The 22145-nt window shown below is 46.9% G+C and overlaps 1 protein-coding gene across 1 annotated transcript in view; it reads left to right on the plus strand.

The window, feature by feature from the left end:
• The first annotated feature begins 13405 nt into the window (after window positions 1-13405).
• The window catches only part of Pdpn (podoplanin), a 29975-nt gene continuing 21235 nt past the window's right edge, over window positions 13406-22145 (plus strand). The window contains exon 1 of the mRNA XM_013154175.3: window positions 13406-13798. Coding sequence (XP_013009629.3) covers window positions 13732-13798 — 67 coding nt within the window. The 5' untranslated portion in view covers window positions 13406-13731. The remainder of the gene's footprint in view (window positions 13799-22145) is intronic.

Raw genomic sequence — 22145 nt, forward strand, 5'->3', positions numbered from 1 at the left:
ACTTTCTAGCATTCACAAAGTCCTGGGTTCAATCCTCCACGCTATAAAAAGATACGTATACAATGCGCAACCTGATGTTTTAAAAATGTGCACACACTGTGGAATGGCCGAATGAAGTTAAATATGTCCTGCCCCTCACGCTGCTCTACGTGTGCAGGGAGAACAGGCAAAACCTCTCTCAGCTGTGTGCAGCAGGTTATTACTAACTGTAGGCACCACGGTACACACATCCCGAATGGAGATTTGTGTCCTTTGACCCACATCTCCCCGGTCCATCCTCTCCAATCCCATAATCCTACTTCCAGCTTCACAAATTTGACTTTTAGATTCTGCATATCGATGCAGTCATGTGGTATTGGTCTGTCTGTGCCTGGCCCATTTTGCTTGACACAAGGTACTCTAGGTGCTTCTGTACTGTTGAAAATAATGGCTTCTTCCTTTATTAAGGCCAAATAGTATTCCACTGTGGTATGCACTGTGTATTCTTTATCCCTTCGTACATTGGTACGCACTCAGGTTGATTCTGTACCTTGGGTTTCGCGTATAATGCTGAAATAAATTGAAATCAAATATTGCTTTGACATAACAATGTCCATTCCCTTGGAGACTTACCCAGAAGAGAGGTCACTAGACAACTCAGTAGTTCTATTTTTAAAACATTTTGGAGCCTTTATACAGTTTGCCATAATGACTGTGCTAATTATCAGACCTCTGGCTTCTCTGCATCTTCACCAACATGTTAACTTGTTCGACTGGACAATGGCGGGTCTGATATGGCTTTGCTTTAGGCTTCCAGCCTGCCTTGGGCGCTAGCTTCTGTTCTGGCTGAGCAAACTGGCGAGGTCACTGGTCCTTCCTGCCCCTAAGCCATGCGCTGGCATCTGCTGTTGCATCTCAGCTCTGCTGCTTGCTTGGACCATGAGGTCCCTGCTGGCTGAGGTCTCCCTGCCCCAATCCAAGCTCCCATCAGAATCACTGGTCCACTTAGCATCAGAGTGACACGAGGGGCCCACTGTGTTATTTCACGCACCTCTCTGAATCCTCTCCTCTGCCTTGCTTCCTGCTGGCCATGGTGAATTTTCCAGAAGCAGGACACCGGCCTGTCTGTCCTGGGGATGTGCATGCACTCAGGCTCTCTGGGGTGTCTGTCTTTGTCTGATCGCCCCTGACAATGTCACTTCTCCCCTTCCACTCCCTTCAGATCATTTTGAAACCATTCATTGCCTCCCTCCTAAGAACAGCTGTATCCATGTGTCCCACCCCGATTCTCTTTAACCACAGCCAAGAGGAAAACTCTGCCACTCCAGATGGTTGGGCTTGGCTGTTGTTGTCGTGAAAGGGCTGCTTAACATTGTTAGGTGTTTGCCATTTGGTTTGATTTTTCAAGATATTTTATGCTAAAATAGGTGCCTATTTTGAAAGACAAAAGCTGCACATCCCCTCCTTTCTCTGTGTATCCCCCAACCCCCCCAAATCCCCCAATCCCATTTCCCCAGAGCAGACAATGCTTGCCCCAGTGGTCTGTGGGGTGGGTGATGGTGGAGGATCTCTGATAATTTTAAATCCGTATTTCGTTGTCCCAGGAGAGTAGATGGCTGTGTGCGGCTGGTGTCTGATGGGTTGAAGCCAGGGTTGTTCCTAAATATCCTACAATGCACAGGACAGGCCCCACGAAAAAGAATTACTCCGTTCCAAGTATCCATTGTGCCAAAGTTGGGAAACCCTACTTTGTATGACAGGGACAAAGGCCACAAATAAATCAGGACACAACTGTCCCAGATGGTCCAGCCATATGCCTATTGTGCCAGCATGCTTGTCTCTAGCCATCTTCCCTATCTCCTCCTATAACCTAACCTCCATATCATGCGTTTCTCCAGCTGTCTGTCTCACTCAGGGCCTTTGCACCTGCTGGCTACCTCTGCCTAGAGTGATTTCCCTTTTCTCTGTACCCACCCCTCAGCAATCAGCTGACAGTAACCCTCCTCTATCTCCTTCCAGAAGATTCCTGCCTCAGTGAGCCACCTTCAGCTGCTCTGCACTCTGGGGGTCCTCAGATTGTTATGCTGCTTGGATATGCTTTAAAATATTTTCTATTTGTTTTGTTGTCTTGTTATGATCTGTTTTTCCCCTATAATACAGAAAGGATAAATATACATGTAGAGAGTCACACATGGGGACAATTTCTAAACTGTTTACAGGAACACATTATACAATGCATGACGTAATGAACAGACACTCTGAAGAAGAAGAGACACTAAGAAACCCAGTGCTAATTCTGTAGCATTATGATATAAAATCTAGCAATACTATTATTCATTGTTCAGAGTGATATTAGTCTAGTCTCTTATGTTCAATTTCAGCATACAGAAGATAAAGACAGCTACTACAAGAGAATAAGAGACATTATGGCAGTCATTATTGACTTCCCCAATGTCAGGTCTTGAAGACCTAAAAAGCCTTCACCATTCTGTTATGATTTGATTAGTTCTACAATGCTCAGTATGTATCCAATGCGTGTGAAGATGGGGACAACTATTTGGAAGAAAACTAGAGACAATAAGACAGGGAAGATCTCCAATGGACTTGTTTTTAAATCGGTGTTTCTTAAAACTGTTTCCTTATGATCTGTTTTGTTCTGTTGTTATGTTTAATTTTACCCTCTTTAAAATAAAAAAAATGAACAGCTAAAAAAAAATAAAATGCTTTCTAAGTTTGTGTGCCCTCTTTGCATGCTTTCAAGTTTATATTTAAAAATCCCTCATCACAAGGTTAGCTAGTTGCAAAAATAAATTTCTACTACAGTGCAACACTGACTTTTTAAAATAAATCATTCTATCACATGCTTAAATGTGTCCAAGAGAATCAGCAAAGTCACAGAAACCTGGTGCCTTTCTTCATCCATTTCAAAGAGTATATACTTTTATGCTGAAAATTGTTAGGTTAGCAATGTTATCTCAAAAATCTGTGTAAAATTGCAATGATCAGCTTTGAATTATTTAAGGCCAAGTTTCAGGATTGACTTATAAATAAGAGGAACTATGTTCACATAAAGAATATCAAAGGCCAGGGATGTAGCTCAGTGGTGGAAAGCTTGCCTGGCATGCACAGTCCAGTGTTCAATCCCCAATGCTAAAAAAACTTTTATGTGTGTGTGTGTGTAAGAAATTTTATCTTATTTGAACAGAATTTATCAAAGGTAAGTGTATATCAAAAGTTACATGGTAATAAATTGGTCAATGACAATTTAATGATGAGCATTGGATTAGATATTTTTCCTTCTCAGAGAAAAGGAAGTGGTTAGAAGCTGGGCCCAGTGATGTCTGCCTATAGTGCTAGCACTGAGGAAGGCTTAGGCAAGTTCAAGCCCAGTTTGAATAACTTAGTGAGACCCTGTCTCAAAACAAAAAAAAATTTTTAAAAAGACTAAGGCTGTATCTCAGTGCTGTAGCATCTTAGGTTCAATTTCTGACACTGCAAAAGAAAGAAAGAAATACCACACAGGAAAATGAGAGAGAGAGAGAGAGAGAGAGAGAGAGAGAGAGAGAGAGAGAGAGAGAGAGAGAGAGAAACTGCAAACCATTTGGTTTGGTTTACTTAAACAAAACATTGCTAAATCACTCAAGCCATTTTCAGCTCTGGAAAGACTCCCCAAGTAGGATTAGCAGGAATTATTAAGTGACAACTGATTACTTGCTATTCTTTCTTTTAGAGCATTTTATTTAATTGGATTTACTCAAAAATGGGTTGGGAAAATAAAAACATTTCTCATTTCGAGAGGCCTCAGCAAATGCGCGTAAGCACATTGATTTTCATCCTCTCTCATGCTTTACATTTATTTTCTTTGACAAAACCCAGTAAGCTTCACTCACCGAATTAATGGGAAATCCCTCTCATGACGTCTAACAGACAAAGCCAGTCCTTGTCAAATCAGTCTGCCAAATCAAACTTTCTTTGTCAACAATCTAACTTTTTTGTACTGAACAGAGCATTTCCTTGCATTACTGTGCATTTCCTTGAGAATCCTGCCGTGGATACACAAGCAAGGAGTACGGGTTGTATCCTGTTTGGAGCAAGGTGCCACCAACATGCCCTTTTTCTTTGGCCACCAGAGATTAACCAAGCATCCCAGACCAGAGCCAGGTACAGAAGAGGGCAAGTCATACAATTAACATTGTCATATGCTCCCTGTCTGGCTTCAGAAGAGCTCAATCTGGGTCTAAAGATTCCATTTCAAGGCTAGATTTTATGTTAACAGACATCTACACGGTGGGGAAGGTTCCAGGAGCTGCATCTGACAATGGCTTTCTACTGGCAAAGTCCCCAGGTGGGCAGGGCATCACTAGACAAAAGACAGGTAGTGCATACATACGTGCAAATACATGTGTCAGTGTATGTACGCATGTGCGTGCACGTGTGTGTTGTGTCTGTATCTTCTGGTCTCTCCTTGTCTCTTAAAACCACAGGATTTAATCATGGAGCTCCCTCTGATGACCTTATCTCTTGGTAACATTGTAGGATTAAGTGTCCAACCTCTTTCTATTTTACAATGGGAATTAAATTTCAATATGTGAACTTTTGGGGGACACACCCAAACCATCTCTAAACCATAACATAGACTAATATTCCAGATTGTCCCTTATGTGCACTTAGCAGGTATAAAAGGCACTTTTCTGTCACTGGGACCAAACCGCCAACACTGACAGCTTAAAGGAGAGGTTTATTTGTTGCAGTGTCCGGTGGGGTCAGTACATGGTTGGCTGGCTCCAAGGCAGAAATATCATGGTGGAAAGGCCTGGTGGTGGAGAACTGCTCAGCCTGTGGCAGCTGGGAAGCAGAGAGAAAAGGAAGGAGGAGGAATGGGAACAGAACAGACCCTTCCGAGTTGCAACCCTGAAACCCACCTCCAACCACAGTCAGCCATGAACTCATCAATGAATGAATCCACTGATGACCACAGCGCCCCCGTGATCCAATCACCTTCCCCAAACCCCACTCTGAACACAGGAGCCTTTGTGAGGGGGCCAGGGGGGCATTTTAGATCTAAATTATAACAGAGGCTTCCACTGAATGAAGCCCGATGGAGAAGTTTGTCTTTCTGAAGCAACATGGGATAACAGTGGGGAAAGGGATGCGTTGCAGGAGAGAACACCATTAGCAGAGGATCTGAAAACAACGTCCTCTAACTGTTCCACCTGTGCATCCCCTGGGATGGCTAATGCCGCCTCTGCCGCAGTATCACCCCACTTTCGATGCTCCTTCTCCACTCCATTGACTTTTCTTGTTTTTCAGCTCAAGCTCAGCTTACCTTTTAATTTCTGCCTCTCTCATCTGTCACCTCCTTGATATGTAAGAGGTTCAAGAAAAGGAAGGAGGGTGCTTTGTTCCCTGCCAGGTCCCCAGAACCCAGGACACTGGCTGTGATTCACTCTGTTTCTGATAGATCATTGTCCAGTGACAGAGGAATCTGCAAACTTGCTCCTTGTCCTTAATGCCAGTAATAAGCATGTGACCAGGCTCCCTGCGGTTGCTAGGAAAACAATTCATTCACTCTAATAACATCTCCTAGAAACTCCCTTGTGCTGCTTGTTGGTTACCAGAAACTTAATCAGGCTGCTCCAACGCAAGGAGAGGTTCGGCCCGCTCCACCACAAAACTTCCTTGATCTGATCCAGAGGTAGCTGGGAGCAGGGGCCCTGGAAATTGCCCCTGAACACATGAAAGCTTGTTTTCTTCCAGATTTATTAACTTTTAAGCCTTTTCCTGTTTTCCTGTCATGGCCAAACCCACCCTTGGCAGACACTAAAGTCTGAATATTTGAAGTAGATTCCTGAGCAGTGGTTAAAACAGTTGGGACCTCAATAAATGAGTCTGAAAAATGCTAGCAAGGTGCCAACTATCCCAAAGAGAGTGCGCCCATGGGTGGCAGGTGGGCATGTCGGGGTCCCAGGGGCCTGTGGCCTCTTCTCTGCAGGAGAGCACGGTCTGCACTGGGGTGGCATTAGGACTGCGGAGGTGGTAGCTTGCTGTCATTGTGCCCAGCATGTGGACAGAAGCTTGCAGAATGCAGGGTGAAGCTTGTCTGGTTCCACCTTCAACACACGGGCACATCTGGGTGAGCGGGGTTGGGAACAGAGTCATCTCCAATGTCGTTTTCAAAAGCCCAGTTTCTCCCAGGGAAACAGGAAGAGAATACCTGGGACTTGTGTCATCTAGCTCCCCACCTTCTAGGGAGACAAGATAAATAAACCTCAGCCCAGGTCTGCATGACTTCCTAGTCTTTTAGTCCTGAACCCCCTCATTCCATTTGCTCTTCAGGTCCTGTACTGACGCCCCAAAGTCTAGGTCCCGTGAGCACCCCATGAAAGGGACTCTTTGTGTGAAAACCATCTGCCCCATGATGCTTGCCTTTTCATGCAAACTCAGCAGTTAGCTAAAAAAATAATAAACCAGCCAGACTCTATGTTTCCTGACCCACTAAAGCAATCAGTAGCTCCTTTTGACCCCACCATCAGAGACCCCAATTTCCAATCCATGGATGGACCCAGCCAATGTTAATTTATTTTAAAAATTTATTTTACTCTATTTGGTTGAGGGAAGTAGTTGCTGTGAAAACAATCACCAGTGGCCTCAAGCCATTGTTTTTGCCTTGCGTCCTCCCCATAAAGAGGACTGAACCCAGGGCCTTCCACTGAGCTCTATCCCCAGCCCTTTTTAGTTTTTATTTTGAAGCTGGATCTTGGTAAAGTTCCCCGAGCAGAATTTGAATTTGCAGTCCTCCTGCTTCAGCCTCACCGAGGACTGGGATGACAACTTGTGCCACCACATCCTCCAGCAGCTCCTTTTGAATTTCTTGGGACAGTGTGGAGCCCAGACAAGATGCAGGGTCCCTAAATGGGGCGTGTCACCTCCCCTGCCCAGCTGCTGGCCAGAGCAAAATGTTCTGTTCCCCTGGAGAGTGTGAAGTCCGCGCTGTCCACATGACCAAGCCCAGCAGCAAGAGCCAAGGGTTTATCTAGGACAACAAGGAACACAGAAACCTTTCGGCCCACAGAGCTGAATGTTTTCCTCGCTGCTTTAAGCACAAGCTGCTTTCAATAACCGGTGGGAGACTCAACGTTATACTTGTGCTTTGCCCTATGGGGGACATAGAGCCTTGCCTTGGCCACCAAGGACACAGCTTGTGAAAACAGACCTTTCCCTCCCACAGGCAGAAAGAATGGGCTGAGTCACATCATGTGTGTCAAAGAAAGGACAGGCAGAGCATGGCAGTTGGTAACAAACCCAGTGGATATCACCCCTGCCAGGCTCGGTTTGGTCAAGAAAACAATATGAATGGGTCAGTTTATTCTTAGCATCCTTAGCTTCATGTTCTGTTCTTTTCCTCCTTCTGGGCAGCATCCAAATAATCAGGACCTGGTTATGAGCACACCTGCTCCTGGGAAAAGAAGAGGAATCTATCAATCCATTTGCTGGGGTATGAATGTGCTCCTAAGTTTCATGGGTTCAAAACTTACTTTCCAAATTCATATATTGATGGTATTTATTTATTTTTGTGGCATCGGGGGATTGAACCTAAAGCTTCATGCTGAGCTATGTTGCCAGTCTGTTTTAATGCTTACTTTGAGAGATGGTCTTCCGAAGTCATTAAGTTGCCAGGGCTAGGCTTGAACTTGTGATTCTCCTGCCTCATTTTTCCCAGAGTGCTGGGATTATCTGGATGCTTTGTTCAGGTATTGCTGATATTATGAAAGTTGGGGTCTTTGGAAGGTTATTAGGGGTTTATGAGGTTATGAGAGTGAGCCTGCTCTCATGTATCACTGCCTTTATAAGAAGAAAGACCTGAGTTCATTTCCTTCTATTCTCTGGCCATGTGATACCATCCACTATGTTAGGAAGCCATCAGAAGATCCTCACCAGATATAGCCCTTGATCTTGGACTTCACAGCCTCTACAGCTCTGAGAAAAGTAACCAACACAACTACCATTCACAAAACTATCAAGAAAAATGAAATACTTACGAATTGACCTAACCAAGGAAGCGAAAGACCTCTACAATGAGCACTACAGTACTTTGAAAACTGAGATCAAAGAGAATATCAAAACATGACAAGATATATCTTGTTTCTGGGTAAGCAGAACTAATATTGTTCCAAAGCTGTTACATAGTTTTAATGCAACCCTAACAAAAATATCAACAGCATTTCTCATCAAACTAGAAAAAATAATCCCCAAATTCATAGGGAACCAGAAGGAAAGCAAAATAACAAAAGTAATCCTATTCTGCAAGAGCAAAGTAGGAGACAAAACAATCTCCAATTTCAAGATACATTATAAAAGTACAGTGGCCCGGGATATAGCTCAGTGGCACGGGGCCTAACTGTCAGTGCAAGGTTGTGACTTTGATTTCCAATACAAAAACAAAAAACTACAGTGATTAAAAACAGCATGGTTCTCACATGATAGCAGACATGTAGATCATCAGAACAGGGTAGAAGATGCAGAAACAATCCCAGACATATTTAGCAATCTGCTCTTTGACAAAGAGACCAAAAAACATATACTCCTAAAGATAGCCTCTTTTACAAATGGTGCTAGGAAAACTGGCTAGCCACATGCAAAATACTGAATCTAGACCTATACCTCTCAACACCACTAAGCTAAAATAAAAATGAATCAAAACTTACATGTGTAAGAAACAGATAGACAGGAAAATCACAAGTTTGAGACCAACCTAGACGTCTTACTGAGACCATGTCTGCAAATAATACTTTAAAAGGTTTGAGGATGTGGCTCGGTGGAAGTAGATTCCTGTATCAATACCAGTGCCCCCTCCCCAAGATCAAAAGGACCAAGTCTTTGAACTAAGGAATGAACGTCTAAGGAATGGGTTTCCTCAGCTGGTTTATAGGAGATTGGGAAAGTACCAAGATTCATGGATGTTCCAGCGGGCCTTTCCTGGAAGCCACAGGAATCCCCCCCAGTGTTATCTTCACCTCATTGGGTTAGCTGATTGTATGTCACAAGTTCCTGACTCAGTCTGAGTCTCTGGTCTGCTGAAGTTCCTCTATGGTGATGACATTCCAAAGGGCTGAAGACTATCACAAGCTTTCGTCGTACAAATATCTACGCAGCAGCTCAGAGGCTGACATTGACTTCCTATCTATTATAGAATGAAATATGTGAATGTATGAACGAGCTAAAGCCCTGACTTTGGGCAGCTCCCTATCTCCTCAGAGCGGCAGGGAGACACCACACCTGGGGACACCCTGAGCCTTATCCTTTAACACTAGAGGGTGGGGTGTGGCGGAGCTTATGCTAGGAGGAAATCTGGCCCAACTCAGGACAGGGCAGGGATCTTCAAATGACAGATGCACCCCTATTTCCCCAGGACGCTGCCAGCAAGATGGGTTCATGAGAATCCATTTCCAAGTCTCAGTGCTCCAGGGTTTCGTCTGATGCCACCCTTCCACAGTGACCCTTCCACAGAGAGCCTTCTTCAGCCCCACTTAAGTGGCTGAAAGGGCATTACTACAAGCCCTGTTATGGAGCATTTTTTGAGGTGAAAACAAGTTCTTTTGGGGCTGGGGTGTAGCTCAGTGGTGGTGTTTACCTAGCAAACACAAGGCCCTGGGTTCAATCTTTAGCACCACAAAAAAGAAAAGCAAAAGCCTGTGGTCTCAAAGTGTCAGTGCGTGAAGCCGTCTCTCCAACATGAGGACACTGTTAAGGGCAGAGACTGGCCAGTGTAGATGTGCTAGGAATTCTCACCAACAGCTCAAGGTGACACTTTCTGGGATCGGGGACTGGAACAACCCCACTCCTGTGTCAAACAACAAGTAGTGCACCCTCAATCTGAACTGAGGGAGACACCAGACAAAGTCAACTGAAGAGCATTCTTCAGCTAATAGGGCTGTACCTTTCCGAAAGCATCGAGCTCCCAAAAGACAAAGAAGGGCACCTGTGTCCTGCATCTTCTGGAGACATAGCATCCTAGCAGGATGCTATGGGCAGTCCTTGATTAGATCCTGGAAAAGTAACTGTGAGGACATTACCATAGCCATCATTGACATTTGAATGTGGACCAGAGACTAGATAATAGTGATTTTTTAAAAATTTATTAATTAAAATATTTCTGTATGTTTTGAATTCTGGAGTCAAACCACGATCCTCCTGCATGCTAGATAAACACTGTACCACTGAGCTATATCCAAAGCACTTTGAAAAATATTTTTTTGAGACAGGGTGTCACTAAGATGCCCAAGTTATCCTTGAACATGTACTCCTACCCCAGTCTCCTGGGTAGCTGGAATGACAGGGATGTGCCACCATGCCTGGATATACAATAGCTATTATACATTATCACACCTATTACATATTAAGCATTTTATATTTATGTGTATGGAGGGGGCTTATGTATAGCTGAGACTGGTTTAAAAATCTCACATTCCTTGGCTCCAGAGATCATGAGGTGCTCCTCCTCCAATAGCAGGAATTGTGCATCATATGCCTGGCTTGCCCTATAGCAATGTTCTTTGTTTGTCATGGGGATGAAAACCAGGGCCTCCTGGGTGTTAGGCAAGGGCTTTGACCCTGACCTACACCCTTAGCATTGGTCACCTTTTAGTATTGAATTTGTTGACTTTGATTATCCTGTTGTAGTTTGAAAAAGAATAGCTGATCTCAGGAAATTCACATCCAAGTATTTCGGATGGAGGGTGTAATGTCTCCGAGACTGTCCCAGTGATTCAGAAAGAAGCCAGCATGCACAGTGGTCATAAATACAGTGAGACTGATGGGGCAAATAAGGAAAAATATAACACATTGCGAGTTCTTGAATTATTCTTCCAACTTTCTCCTTCTTTATTTTCTCCTCTTCCTCCTTCTCTTTCTCCTTTCCCTCCTCCTTTTTCTCAACCCTTTTGTTCTTCTGTGATGCTGGCGATGGAACCCAGGGCCTGGTACATGGCAGTTAAATGGTAAACTTGATATTATATCAAAAGAGAACTTTGAAGGGCTAGGATGTATTCAGAGACACAGCACTTGCCCAGCACGCACCAGGTCTTGGATTCAACCTCCAGCACCACAAAACGAAAAACAAAACAAAATGAAAGTTCCACATAAACACACGAGGGATTCTAGGTATATTTTCAATTATTCTGTTTTTTGTATACCTTCCTTAATAAACACCCACCTTTTATAATGAAGAATTAATAATCACACATACTTTTCAGACAGAATATTTGTTAGGGATATTGATTCTCTGAAGTATAACTAGAACAATTTCAGGTATTCTATCAAAAATGCCAGGATGCATGGATTATCTGGGCATGGTGGCAGGTGCCTACATCACAATACTCCAGGAGGCTGAGGCAAGAATGTCAAAAGCTTAAATCCAGCCTGGGCACCTTAGCAAGACCTTGTTTTGAGAAAGAGTAAGTAAGTAAGTAAGTGCTGAGAGAGTAGCTGAATGCAAAGGCCCTAGCTTTAATCGCCAGTGCAACAAAACTGCATGCCTTAAAGTTTAACATAAACTTTTATCTAATTCTCTTATGGTCATTTTTATCAAGTACCCTCTGGACTGAGTAGAGCTCAAATAACTCAGGGAATATGAGGACCACAACACCATCTTCGGTCCCTCCAAGGTGCAGGGTCCCCAAGGGATGCTCTGGTTCAGCTCCTCATTCCACAGCCTGGTCCCCCTTGGGTGGCCCCTGCTCCCTGAAAGCAATGCACAGAGCTCTCCTGCCAAATCCCTATGCATAGCACCATATTGGCAAGCAAGCCCCAGGCTGATCACCAGGACACGGACACACAGTTTTACCACTGATTTGCTGTAGGACAAGTCTCGTGGTATCCTCTGAAGAGTGATTCTCAAAGTGGGGTCCAAAGATAATCAATGTTGTTGTTATCATCATCATCATCATCATCATCCTGGTGAATGCAGATTCTCAGGCCCCATTGCAGATCTAATGAGAAATTTGGGGAATGGGGTGGAGCAATCTGCCTGCACCAGGGGAGCTCTGAGTCAGCGGTACAACAGTCTCCTTGAGAGCTTTGTTCCAAACCAGAGATCAGTTTGAGCATTAAGTGAGATAGGGCACGTCCCAGGAGCTAGACAGAGTCAACAAGCCGCTGTGGCAGTGACATCACTCAGCCTCTGCCTCACTGTTCTTCGGACACTGCACTCTGTTACTCAAGAATGGAGAGGAATCTTCCTGCACACACACCCCCCCCCATGCCCATCTCTGGCTTCAGATCCCCACATTCCATGTCACAATGTTGGCCTGACCACCAGCTCTTGTCCCTCCTGGACCCAAGGCCAGCATCCCTTTCCCACCTACGCTCTCCTATCCAGGAAGGGGACTCCTTCCCTCTGGTTTTCCAGGGTCTGTCCCTTTTGGAGTCTTGTGACAGAGGAAATTTCAATTCAAAGTTGAATTTCTGAGGCCGACATGGTGGTGAATCCCTGTAATCTCATCACTCAGGAGGCTGAGGCAGGAGGAACACCTCAAGTGTGAGGCCAGCCTTAGCTACACAGATGGATCCTGTCTCAGAAAAAAAAGTTCTGAAGGCCAGTATGGCCATGAGGGCTAATCCACAGGTGCTTTTGTTGAGTGGAATTTGTGTCCTTTGGAAATGGAGCAGAGACTGTTTCTCAAAATCTTGTTCTCACATGCATCCCAAAATTGTCTCTTAATTCAAAAAGTTTAGAAGGAAAAAAAGTAAAAAAAGAAAAAAAAGAATTCTCTTGTTTTGCTGATCTCCAGTTTCAGAGATCAGCAAAGACTGCTTAGATCAATAAAGTAGGAGCTATGAGGTCAGACTCCCAGATTTAGGAGGGATGAGAGAAGGCAAGGTGAGTGACCAGATACCGGGAATGACCCCCAGCCCGGCCTGATCCCTCTGCTCACCTAGAGGCAGTTCCCCAACTTTATCCCCTGATCGGGTGGGGTACACGGAGCTCATCCTTCCTCCAACGCTGCCAAAGCCACCAAGTGGGGTACTCCCTGCCAGCTAGATTTGGGGAGACCCCTGAGCCTGCAGCCCCAGTCCCCTGGACAAGGGTGCAACAGACCAACCCAGCAGTCCGTCCACTCCTAAATGACAGCTAACCTTTTTTTTCCTTAAGCCGTCAAATTCAATATTTACAAAAGCACAATTCAGTAGTGACCACACCAGGAACAATTAACTTTTCATTTCTGTCCCAAACAAGAAAATGTAGGCTATGCTTTCCTCTGAAAAAGCGAACGTGAAGTGGAATAAAAACATAGATAAACAGAAATTTTAAAGCAACATCGCCTGCTGCCAGCGGCCCCCGCCGCCTCGGGTTAACACAAAGCCCACTTTGGCCAGCGCTGTGAGGCGCGCGTCTGCAGCCCTGTAACTTTAAACCTGGCCTGAGATCATCGCTTTGGCGCCAGCCAAACAGAGCCGGGGGCGGGCCCAGCGGCCGGGGGGCGGGGGGCCGAGACCACCTCACGCCCACCGCTCCCCGCCCCGTCGCGTCGCCGGGATAAATGCAGGGTTCGTTCCTGGTGGCCGCCGCAGAGTTTGCTCCGCGCGCGCTCTGGGCCGTGCAGCTGGGCGCCTCTGCTGCGCGCTGACTCCCCCCCCCCTACACCCCCGACGCGTGTCCCCGGGCCGGGCCTGCGGTCGCCGATCTTCTCCCCTGCGCCCACCCTGTCCCGAGCCGGAGCTGCTGGCCTCCCGGAGAACCAGCCGGCCGGAAAGATGTGGGCGACTCCGGTGCTGCTCTGGATCTTGGGCAGCGCGTCGCTCTGGGTCCCGGCACAGCCAGGTAAGCGCCCGCGCTGGCGACTGGCGCCTGCGGTTGCTGGAAGGGGGACCCGCGAGCCAGCGAGCCGAGACTTGCAGGACCGCCCGGTCGGCGTCTGAAGTTGCCCGGGAGAGCGCCGGGGAGCTGGGAGGGGCGCGCGCCCGCGGAGGAGGGGGAAGAGCCTGCGGCTCAGCCGGCGCGGGGTTCCGAGGTGGCGGCAGCGTGTGTGCTGCAGGAGGGCCCTGGAGGGCGAGGAGCAGAGGGGCCTCCCTGGCAGGTGGTGGGAGACGGCGGGGAGGACAACCGAGATCCTGAGGGACGTCAGGCCGGCGGGGCAGGGGCCGGTTCCCTGATCTGGAGGCTTGGATCGCCCTCGTGTGCCAGCTGGGACACGCTTAGCGCGCTACTCGGGACAGGCGGAAGGAGGACAGAGTGTGGGAAGGCTTTGGTTTTGCGCGTGGAGAATTGTGTGTCCGTTTCTGTCTGTCTGTCTGTCTTCCCTCCTTCCCTCGAAGTGTTCAAGCGCTTGCCATGGTACCCAGAGCCTCCAGCGAGCTCGGCGAGCGCCCAGCCCTGAGCTCCACCCCAGGCCTGGAGGATCCTTTAAGAACACTTAGCTTCTGTGGGTCGACAGCCCTGCGTTGAACTTGGCCAGCATCAGTGACTGGATTCATGTGGGCTACTCCTCAGAATTCTGGCTGATTCCCTCTGGTGATGAGGCCGCCAGCCACACCTTCCTTTCCCCTGGGAACTCTGCTTTCTCTCTCATCTCTTGCCTCTGTCTGCCCAGTCGTGGTGGGTGGTCTCCATGAACATTTATGAATATTTTATTTCTTTTGGTGCAGTATTTATATCTGTTTCCAGAGGAATATAAGCTCTAGAGGCCCAGGTACCTCTAGCCTTGACTGTTGAACTGTACTAATGCCTGATAGTAGTAGTTGCTCATTAAGTACTGGTTGACCAGATTGCAAACCAGCTAGTGGTAGCCTGGGACCTGGAGGTCGCTGAACTTTGGCCTGTGAGGTAAAGACTTGAGGGTCCAAATAAACCCAAGCCAGGAGGACTCAGGCTTAGAGTTTGCTGGTGGGGTGAAGCTAACCTAGGCTTTGATAATTCCTTGCAGGTAAGAACCCTTAGCCTTAGGGTTAGTATATGGGTGTTCCTCAAAGTCTGACTGAGCCTCCTGGACAGAGACCTCAGGCTATTCACAGCAGGCAGTCCTATTTCGCAACTTCTCTGTAAGTTCTGTGTTTCAATTCCATTTCCGTTTTGTTTTGGCGAGACTGCACGTTTTGTGCTCACCACTGTGAGGTGGAGGAGGCCCCTACCTGAGCCACATCACAGCTGCTGGGCGGTGTCCTGTCTTCCCCGGGGCAGGCTTTTGCTGTAATTATTTTACACTCAGTCCTGAAAGTCCAAGTTACTGGAAAAGGAAGTGTGGAATCTGGATTGGAGCTGTGTTGCTACAGAAAGAAGGCTGCCCAGGGCAGCCAGCCTGGGGGGGCCTGCAGGCTGAGCTGGGGGCTGCTGCTGGCCCAGAGCTGGGACCCAGTGGGGTTTTTGTCTGAGAATAATGAGCCAGGCAATTTGAATATGGATGAATAACTTCATTGAGCTGAGCTTTTGTTGGCTTCTGCCAGGGAGCCAGGCTGGGGGGCAATTATGGTGATGAATTTTATTATCCTTCTCTTAAGATCCAGCACCCTACTGAGTTTGCGTCTAGTGCTATAATCTGGCTGGGTTTTATAATCTGGTCCCTGGTGTCCTGCCTTTGGGTGTCAGTGGATTCAGAGGAGGACTGTCCTCCACACATCTGGCATTTTCTTCAACTGTCGGACCACACCCCTGCTCTGAACTTTCATACTGGAAGGCCTGCCTGCCAGTTTATTTTGCAAAATTCTGCAAGCTGCCGCTCTTCTGCAAACCATGCATGCTTTTCCCGGATCAGTCCACCCAAGGATTAATCATGCAATGAACAAATTTCCCTGTGATTTCCCTGAAATTCTTGCCAGTTTCAGAGGCCCTGTGATCTTCATGAGTTACTAAGAGCTTTTGTTGCAGTTAAGGCATTTAACAGAGGTCAGGTCTGCTAGAGGCCTCAGGAGAGAGGCCTATCCCTTACATAGCTTTCAATATAGAGAGGCACATTTTGAAAATGCAAATGAGAAGGGGATCCAGAGATAGAGGGAAGGAAGAAAGAGAGGAGGGGAAAAGGAGATAAGAAGAACATGTTATGTATGTGTGCCAACCAACTCCCCGTGAGGAATGTGGTTGCTGTGTATTGCAAACATGTAATAATAAAAATAAACTTGTTTTAAAGGTGACCAAGCAGGGGACTACTGAGACTAGATGTGGTCAAATAGAACTGAACTGTGCCTCCCCCCCCCCCCATTCTGTGAAGTGAGCAGCATGCGATGGGCTGTACCAGGGAATTTTAAAGACCCCAAGCCTAGACAGGCCTGCTGGTGGCCCTGCCATGCAAGAAGAGCATTACCTCCCTTTCATTCCCGTCCCCCACCATGCACAGGGAATGTCACCCACTATTTCATTTAATTCTCACAACGTTCGTAAATTATACACTATTATCTCAGAGTGGGATTCAAAAATGGGTCTGACTCCAAACCTCAGGCCCCGAGACTATGCTCTTCTGCCATGAAGGAAAAAAAGATTGAACTTGAAACTAAAGGCCAGCCTGACCATAAACCTCTTAAAAGCAGGGAAACCAAAATTTCCTAAAGATGTCTAATCTCCTTTAATGTAGGTACTGAGCATAGGATTTTTCTAAGACTGAAATTGTCACGGCACATTAAAACAGAATTCATTAATTCCTTTCATAAACAGGTTTCGGGTGTTTCCCAGTTCCTAGTATGTCCCTCCATGTGGGACGTGAACCACTCACACTTTGAAGAGAGACACACCTGGCTTTAAGGGCACTCTGCAGTCCTCACCAACGTGACAATGAACCTGTACCCTAAATTCCAGTGGCTTATTGCAATATTTGTCATATTTCTGGCTTCTGAGAGCTGGCATACCAGGTTGTAACTTGCAGAGGTATTCCGGGGGAGGTGAGGTATTCTGGGGGAGGCAGAGAACACTCAGATGCCAGGTCACCCTGGTGGAACTCTCAGGCTTTGCCCTGTGGCTCTCTGCAGGGATGCCTTGCCCTCCCCACACCCTGGAGCCTCAAGCAGTCTTCTGTGGGATTTCTGAGGCCAAAAGTGCAGTAAGAGATTTGTCTTTTGTATGTTTTCAGCAAGGGTGCAAGCTCTCTGTGGGGTTTTCAATTCTTTTCCTACTGATTTCTTGAAATTGCCAGGGGCGGGGATGGGGTGGGGACTGATTAGGGATGTAATCCAAGGGATGCAAATTAAATCCAGTTCAGGAACAACTGTGGTTCCGCCCAGTGCACCCCCAGCAGGAACTCGAGCAGCTGTTTCCTCTCCACTTTTCTAACTCGGGCACCCATCCCTCAGCCTGTCCTCAGCCCGCCGCCGCATGACCAACCAGCTTTTTTGAGCTTCAACAGGAAGAGGGAGCTGGGCTTACCTTTGTGTTAGTCTCAATGAGTGAGTCAAGGTGAAGTCTTATGAGCGTGGCCAACTCATCCACTTACTGGTAAAGAAGCAGAAAATGAACCCGTTAAGACAGTGCAAAGTCCAGTGCAGTGTGAAAGAAACAGAAACCTATTGAAAAGGGAATTCCTTTTCCACCAAAGGAAGATGTACTCCTGAGCTCTGGCCAGAGAAGCAGAGCTACCAAATGCCCTGGCAGAAGAGAGAGAACCCCCCTGGGGCATGTTGGGGCACACAGGGCCATCTTCAGGCTGGCAGCTTGCAGGAGCACGCCCATGTGTGGCGTGTAAGTGACAGAACAGGGAAGGGGAACCTGGATTTGTAAGCAGCAGTGGTGAGGACAGGGCACTTCCCACAGTTCAACAGTCTCCATCCAGGAGAATCAGACACAGCAAACATAAGAAAGGCTTGGTTGGACCCAGTGGGCAGTGTCCTCCCTGGCATCTAGAAAGGGAGGCGAAAGGAACAGGATTTGACGACCTTAAAGGGGGCTCTGCCCGGGAAATTCATTTATTTAATGAGTACTTATGGAGCTCCACCCAGCAGGAGCAGCTGCTGGGTGGTCAGGAAATGGGGAGCAAGGTGGCCGCTATCCCTGCTTAGTGCTAGTGTGAAAGATCTGGTGGCCAGGGCAGGGTGAGGGGTGGGATCTGATCCCGGTCAAGGTGGTTCCGTGAGAATTAGTCTAAAAACTCAGCCCAAACAGCCGCTCAGGAGTTTCTGTTTGTTTCATTTTGTTTTGTTTTTAATTTTGCTTTGGGGAAGGGATGCCTTGTATAGCAAATACACGTATAAGCACAAGAAAACTACTTCTTGTTCTAAGTTCTTTGGGTTTTTTCCCCCCTTTGGCATCTTGTGGGTTTGGTTCAACTGAAACTTTCATCTGAGTCCATTACTCTATAATGAGATTAAATGGGAATGTGAAAGCCAGGAAAACTAGGTTGTAAATGAGAAGCGTTACAGCATTTAGATTTACTGGGTGTCCAGAGTGTGTCAGCTGCTCACAAACCCTGTTCCATCCACCCCTCAAAACAAACCAGACAGGCAGGAATGATTGATAGATGAGTTGAGAGGCTTAGTGAGATGTGCTAATTTACACAGGGACACAGAGCTGCTAAGTCACTACAGTGACAATAGCGAGGCTCAAAGCCAGGCAGCTCAAACCTAGAACCTGTGTCCCTAACCACCCAGCTAGACAACCACCTATGCTGCTAAAGACATCAGAGAAGCCAGCCAGCTGATTGCTCCAAGTACTTCTTACAGGGTAACAGCACGTGTTGTCACAGGCATAGTGTTTCTCATTCTGACTTTGTTACGAGTACAGTTCTCATGGATTATATAGGCCCCTGCTGCTAGCAGTTATTGTGGGCCACCGTTGCAGTCCCTGGACACATTTACAGAGCACGGGTTATTGAGAGTTTCAGAGTTAGCTGGGCAGGGTGGCACATGCCTGTAATCCTAGTACTCTGAGAAGCTGAAGCAGGTGCATCACAAGTTTGAGTCTAGCCTGAGCAAAATAGTAAGACTTTATCTCAAAATAAAAATTGAAACAGGACTAGGGATGTAGCTCAGTGCGTAGCTCGAGTTCAATTTCTATAACTGAAAAAAAAAAACACAAAAAATAGCATTTTTAGAGCCAAAGGGCAAAGGGATAGAGAGAAGGGAGTTAATAGGTACAGGAAAGCAGTCGGATAGGAGGAGAAACTTGTAATATCCGATAGCACAGTAAAATTAACTATGGTTGACAGCTAATCACATACATTAAGGTAGCTAGTAGAGAGGATTGTGTCCAAGACAATGAAAGGATGCATTGGAGGCGATGTATACACAGTAGTCCTGGTCATTATGTGTTAGATACACAAAATGTATGTAAGTATGTGCCACTCAACACAAAAACAAAAAACAAGGAGATGAAGTGAGATGCCAGGGAGAGAGAGATTTTGTGACTGAGAGCAGCTGGAAAAGGCACTTGGTGTTGGCTGGAAGAGATAGTGGGGGGCTGGCAGGGACAAGGCGCCCTGGAGAGAAATCCAGGCAGCAGAAACTGAGGAAACCCATGGAAATGAGACCAGTCTGGAGCTTTATGTGGGAAGACGCAAGTGCTTTGAGGACTGGGTGGACTGGTGACGGCTGGCTGGAGGCGGGGTGTGCGGTGAGGTGCAGTAGGAACTTGGGGAGACGCAGGCATCCATCGAAGGGAGAGTCCCCAGGGCATGGGGGGCACCATTGCCAGGAGAAAATGGATGAGAATCCGTGCACAGTAGTTTGTGGGACTGGTGTGGGGCGTGAAATCCGCAGCTAAAGAGAATGTGGGGCCACACTGAGAGACTAAACTTCAGGCATACGAGCCTGCAGGGTTTGTAACTTAGCATTTCCCGATTTCCGTATGCCCTTGCCTCACTTCCAGATTTCGTATTACTCGCCTCTTACTGTACTCATCATTGTATTGAAATGGTTTTATTGGGAAGTAGTTCGCAGACTGTGATGTTCAAAGTGACTCATTAGATATGACGTAGGCACAGAGTTAGGCAACCATCCCACCATCAACTTTAGAAGGTGTCCATCTTTCTCCAGAGCCCAGACTGTTAGTGGTCAGTCCCCACCCCCCACCACCACCCCAACCCCCAGGCAACTAGTACTCAGCTTTCTGTGTCTGTGGATCTCTCCATGCTGAGCATTTGTATCAATGGAATCACATACCCTGCATCCTTGTGCTCCTCTTCTTTAAGGTATCACCATATTTTCAAGGTTCACCCACACTGTAGCATGTAGGATTTTTTTTCTTGTTAGCCATTCCCCAACTGGTGGACAATTTGGGTCGTTTCCACTTGGGGCTATTGTGAGTAATTCTGCTATCAATTCTGAAAGTCCTCTCTCACGAGGGTCTTTACTAGGTATGATCAAAATTACCGTGAACGCTTAAGCCCAGGACCACCCAACAGAAAGCAGGCTGGAAAAACTTTAAGATGTGTCCTGTCTGCTGGTCATGTGCAACTTCTGGCTCTTTCCCAGAGTTAAAATTACCATAAAAGGTAAAAGTTTTGAATTAATTGAGGACAATGAGGCAGCCAGGACAGGGTTAGTAAAGACACCTGTGAATAATGACTGCCAGAGCTGCTTCAGGACGAGGCAAGAGCAGTTGGCATCAATGAGTTCAATGCAGGGGAACTGGTAGCATTGTGTCTTTTACTAATTTAAAAATTTAAGTATTCACTGTATTTTTCTGCCACACCTCCTATAACTAGGAGTCGAATTACTGGTTCATAGATGGTAACTCTAGGCTTAACCTTTTTTTTTTAAACTCTTGAACTAAGCGATAGCCCCATCCTTTTCTTTGTCTTTTTATTTTGAGACAGAATCTGGCTAAGTTTCCCAGAATGGGCTCAAACTTGTGATTTTCCTGCCTCAGCCTCCCAAGCAGCTGTGACTACAAGCATGCACCACCGCACCTAACTCCACACGATCTTGACTTGAGGCTGAGCAGTAAGCTTTGAAATCACGAAGTGTGGGACCTCTTTACTTTTTTTTGCTTTGATAAAATTCCTTTGATTGTTCTAATTATTTGTGAATCTGTTGCCCCCTCAAGAAGAGAGCGCTTAAAAGATGACAAGGAGCCCGGGGATGTAGCTCAGTGGCAAAGAACAGAAGCCCTAGGGTCCATGCACAGCACCACAAAAACAAACAAAAGAAAACACCTAATAAGGGCACGGTCAGCACTGGCAGGAAGAACGGAGGCAGATGTTCTGTGTCAGGCAGGTAGGCATTTATGTGCTGTTCTAGGTTCAGCGAGTTTGGGGTTAGCCGTGAGCCATCCAGCTGGCTAGATCTTAGGATTACACGGGAGATCGATACACTAAAAGAGCCCCCGAGATAAGTCCCAGGGGTGAGGTTTGCTGCCTGCATTTTCCCTGTGTATCAGAAGAAAGCCAGCAAGCAACAATCAGGAGAAATCTCCTGGCCACCGCCAGCTGTTTTTAAAAATCTAACACAGCATAGTACAGCAAGGGACAAACAGGCACATTCTGCGCATTCCTGCAGGCCTCGTCCTCCTGGGCTCACAGCTGGGCTGTCTGCACCGCCCTGTGGACTATGAGGTCAGATCCAAAGGGGCTTCTCCTTCACTCTTGCAAAATCAAAGCCTGCTCAGCTGGCGGTTGAGGGGACCAGAAGCTTAGATTCTCTTGGTTTCAGGGCAGGTAGCAAGGGCTTCCTAAACACCCCACCACCCCACAGCAAGGCTCTGCTGTAGGATGGTGACCCTGAAACAGGTTTCCACCAGTCCTCCCCAGAAGGAAGTGGGGTTTTATGCACCAGTCTGGCCATCATTGAGCTCCCGGGAGGTGTGATCTCAATCCACAGAACTGTGGGTCTCATTTCCTCTTTTTTAGAGAACAAGCCGCTCTTAGCCAAGAGCACATTTTGCCTAGTTGAGTAATCAATCAGCAGCCTCGAGGAAGACCAGCTTATGCTGGGATGAGAGTGAGTTGATTCACTTCTGTGGGGCCTGCAAGGATAAATATCATTATCCATCCGTTTTTCCTGTCAGCCCGCAGACACGGTGCCTGGGGCTGGTTATAGCACAAGGGCGTGGTGCCCAAGAGAAGCTACATTTGCTGGTGGGGAGTAAAATGCAACAAAGAACAAAGCTGTCACCGTGTTCCATGCTGCCTCCGTGTGGTGCTTTCTTCCAGCTCCTTGGGAAGGCTTTAAATGACAGGAATTTACCTGGGTGGATACGTTCGGGGGGCACCGATGTCGCTAGAAGATGAACTCGCAGATGCCCTTGGGAGCCCAGC

This window comes from Cavia porcellus, unplaced genomic scaffold (genome assembly GCF_034190915.1).
Source record: "Cavia porcellus strain 051 isolate PalLab524CR breed Dunkin Hartley unplaced genomic scaffold, mCavPor4.1 scaffold_25, whole genome shotgun sequence".
Taxonomy (NCBI): Eukaryota; Metazoa; Chordata; class Mammalia; order Rodentia; family Caviidae; genus Cavia; species Cavia porcellus.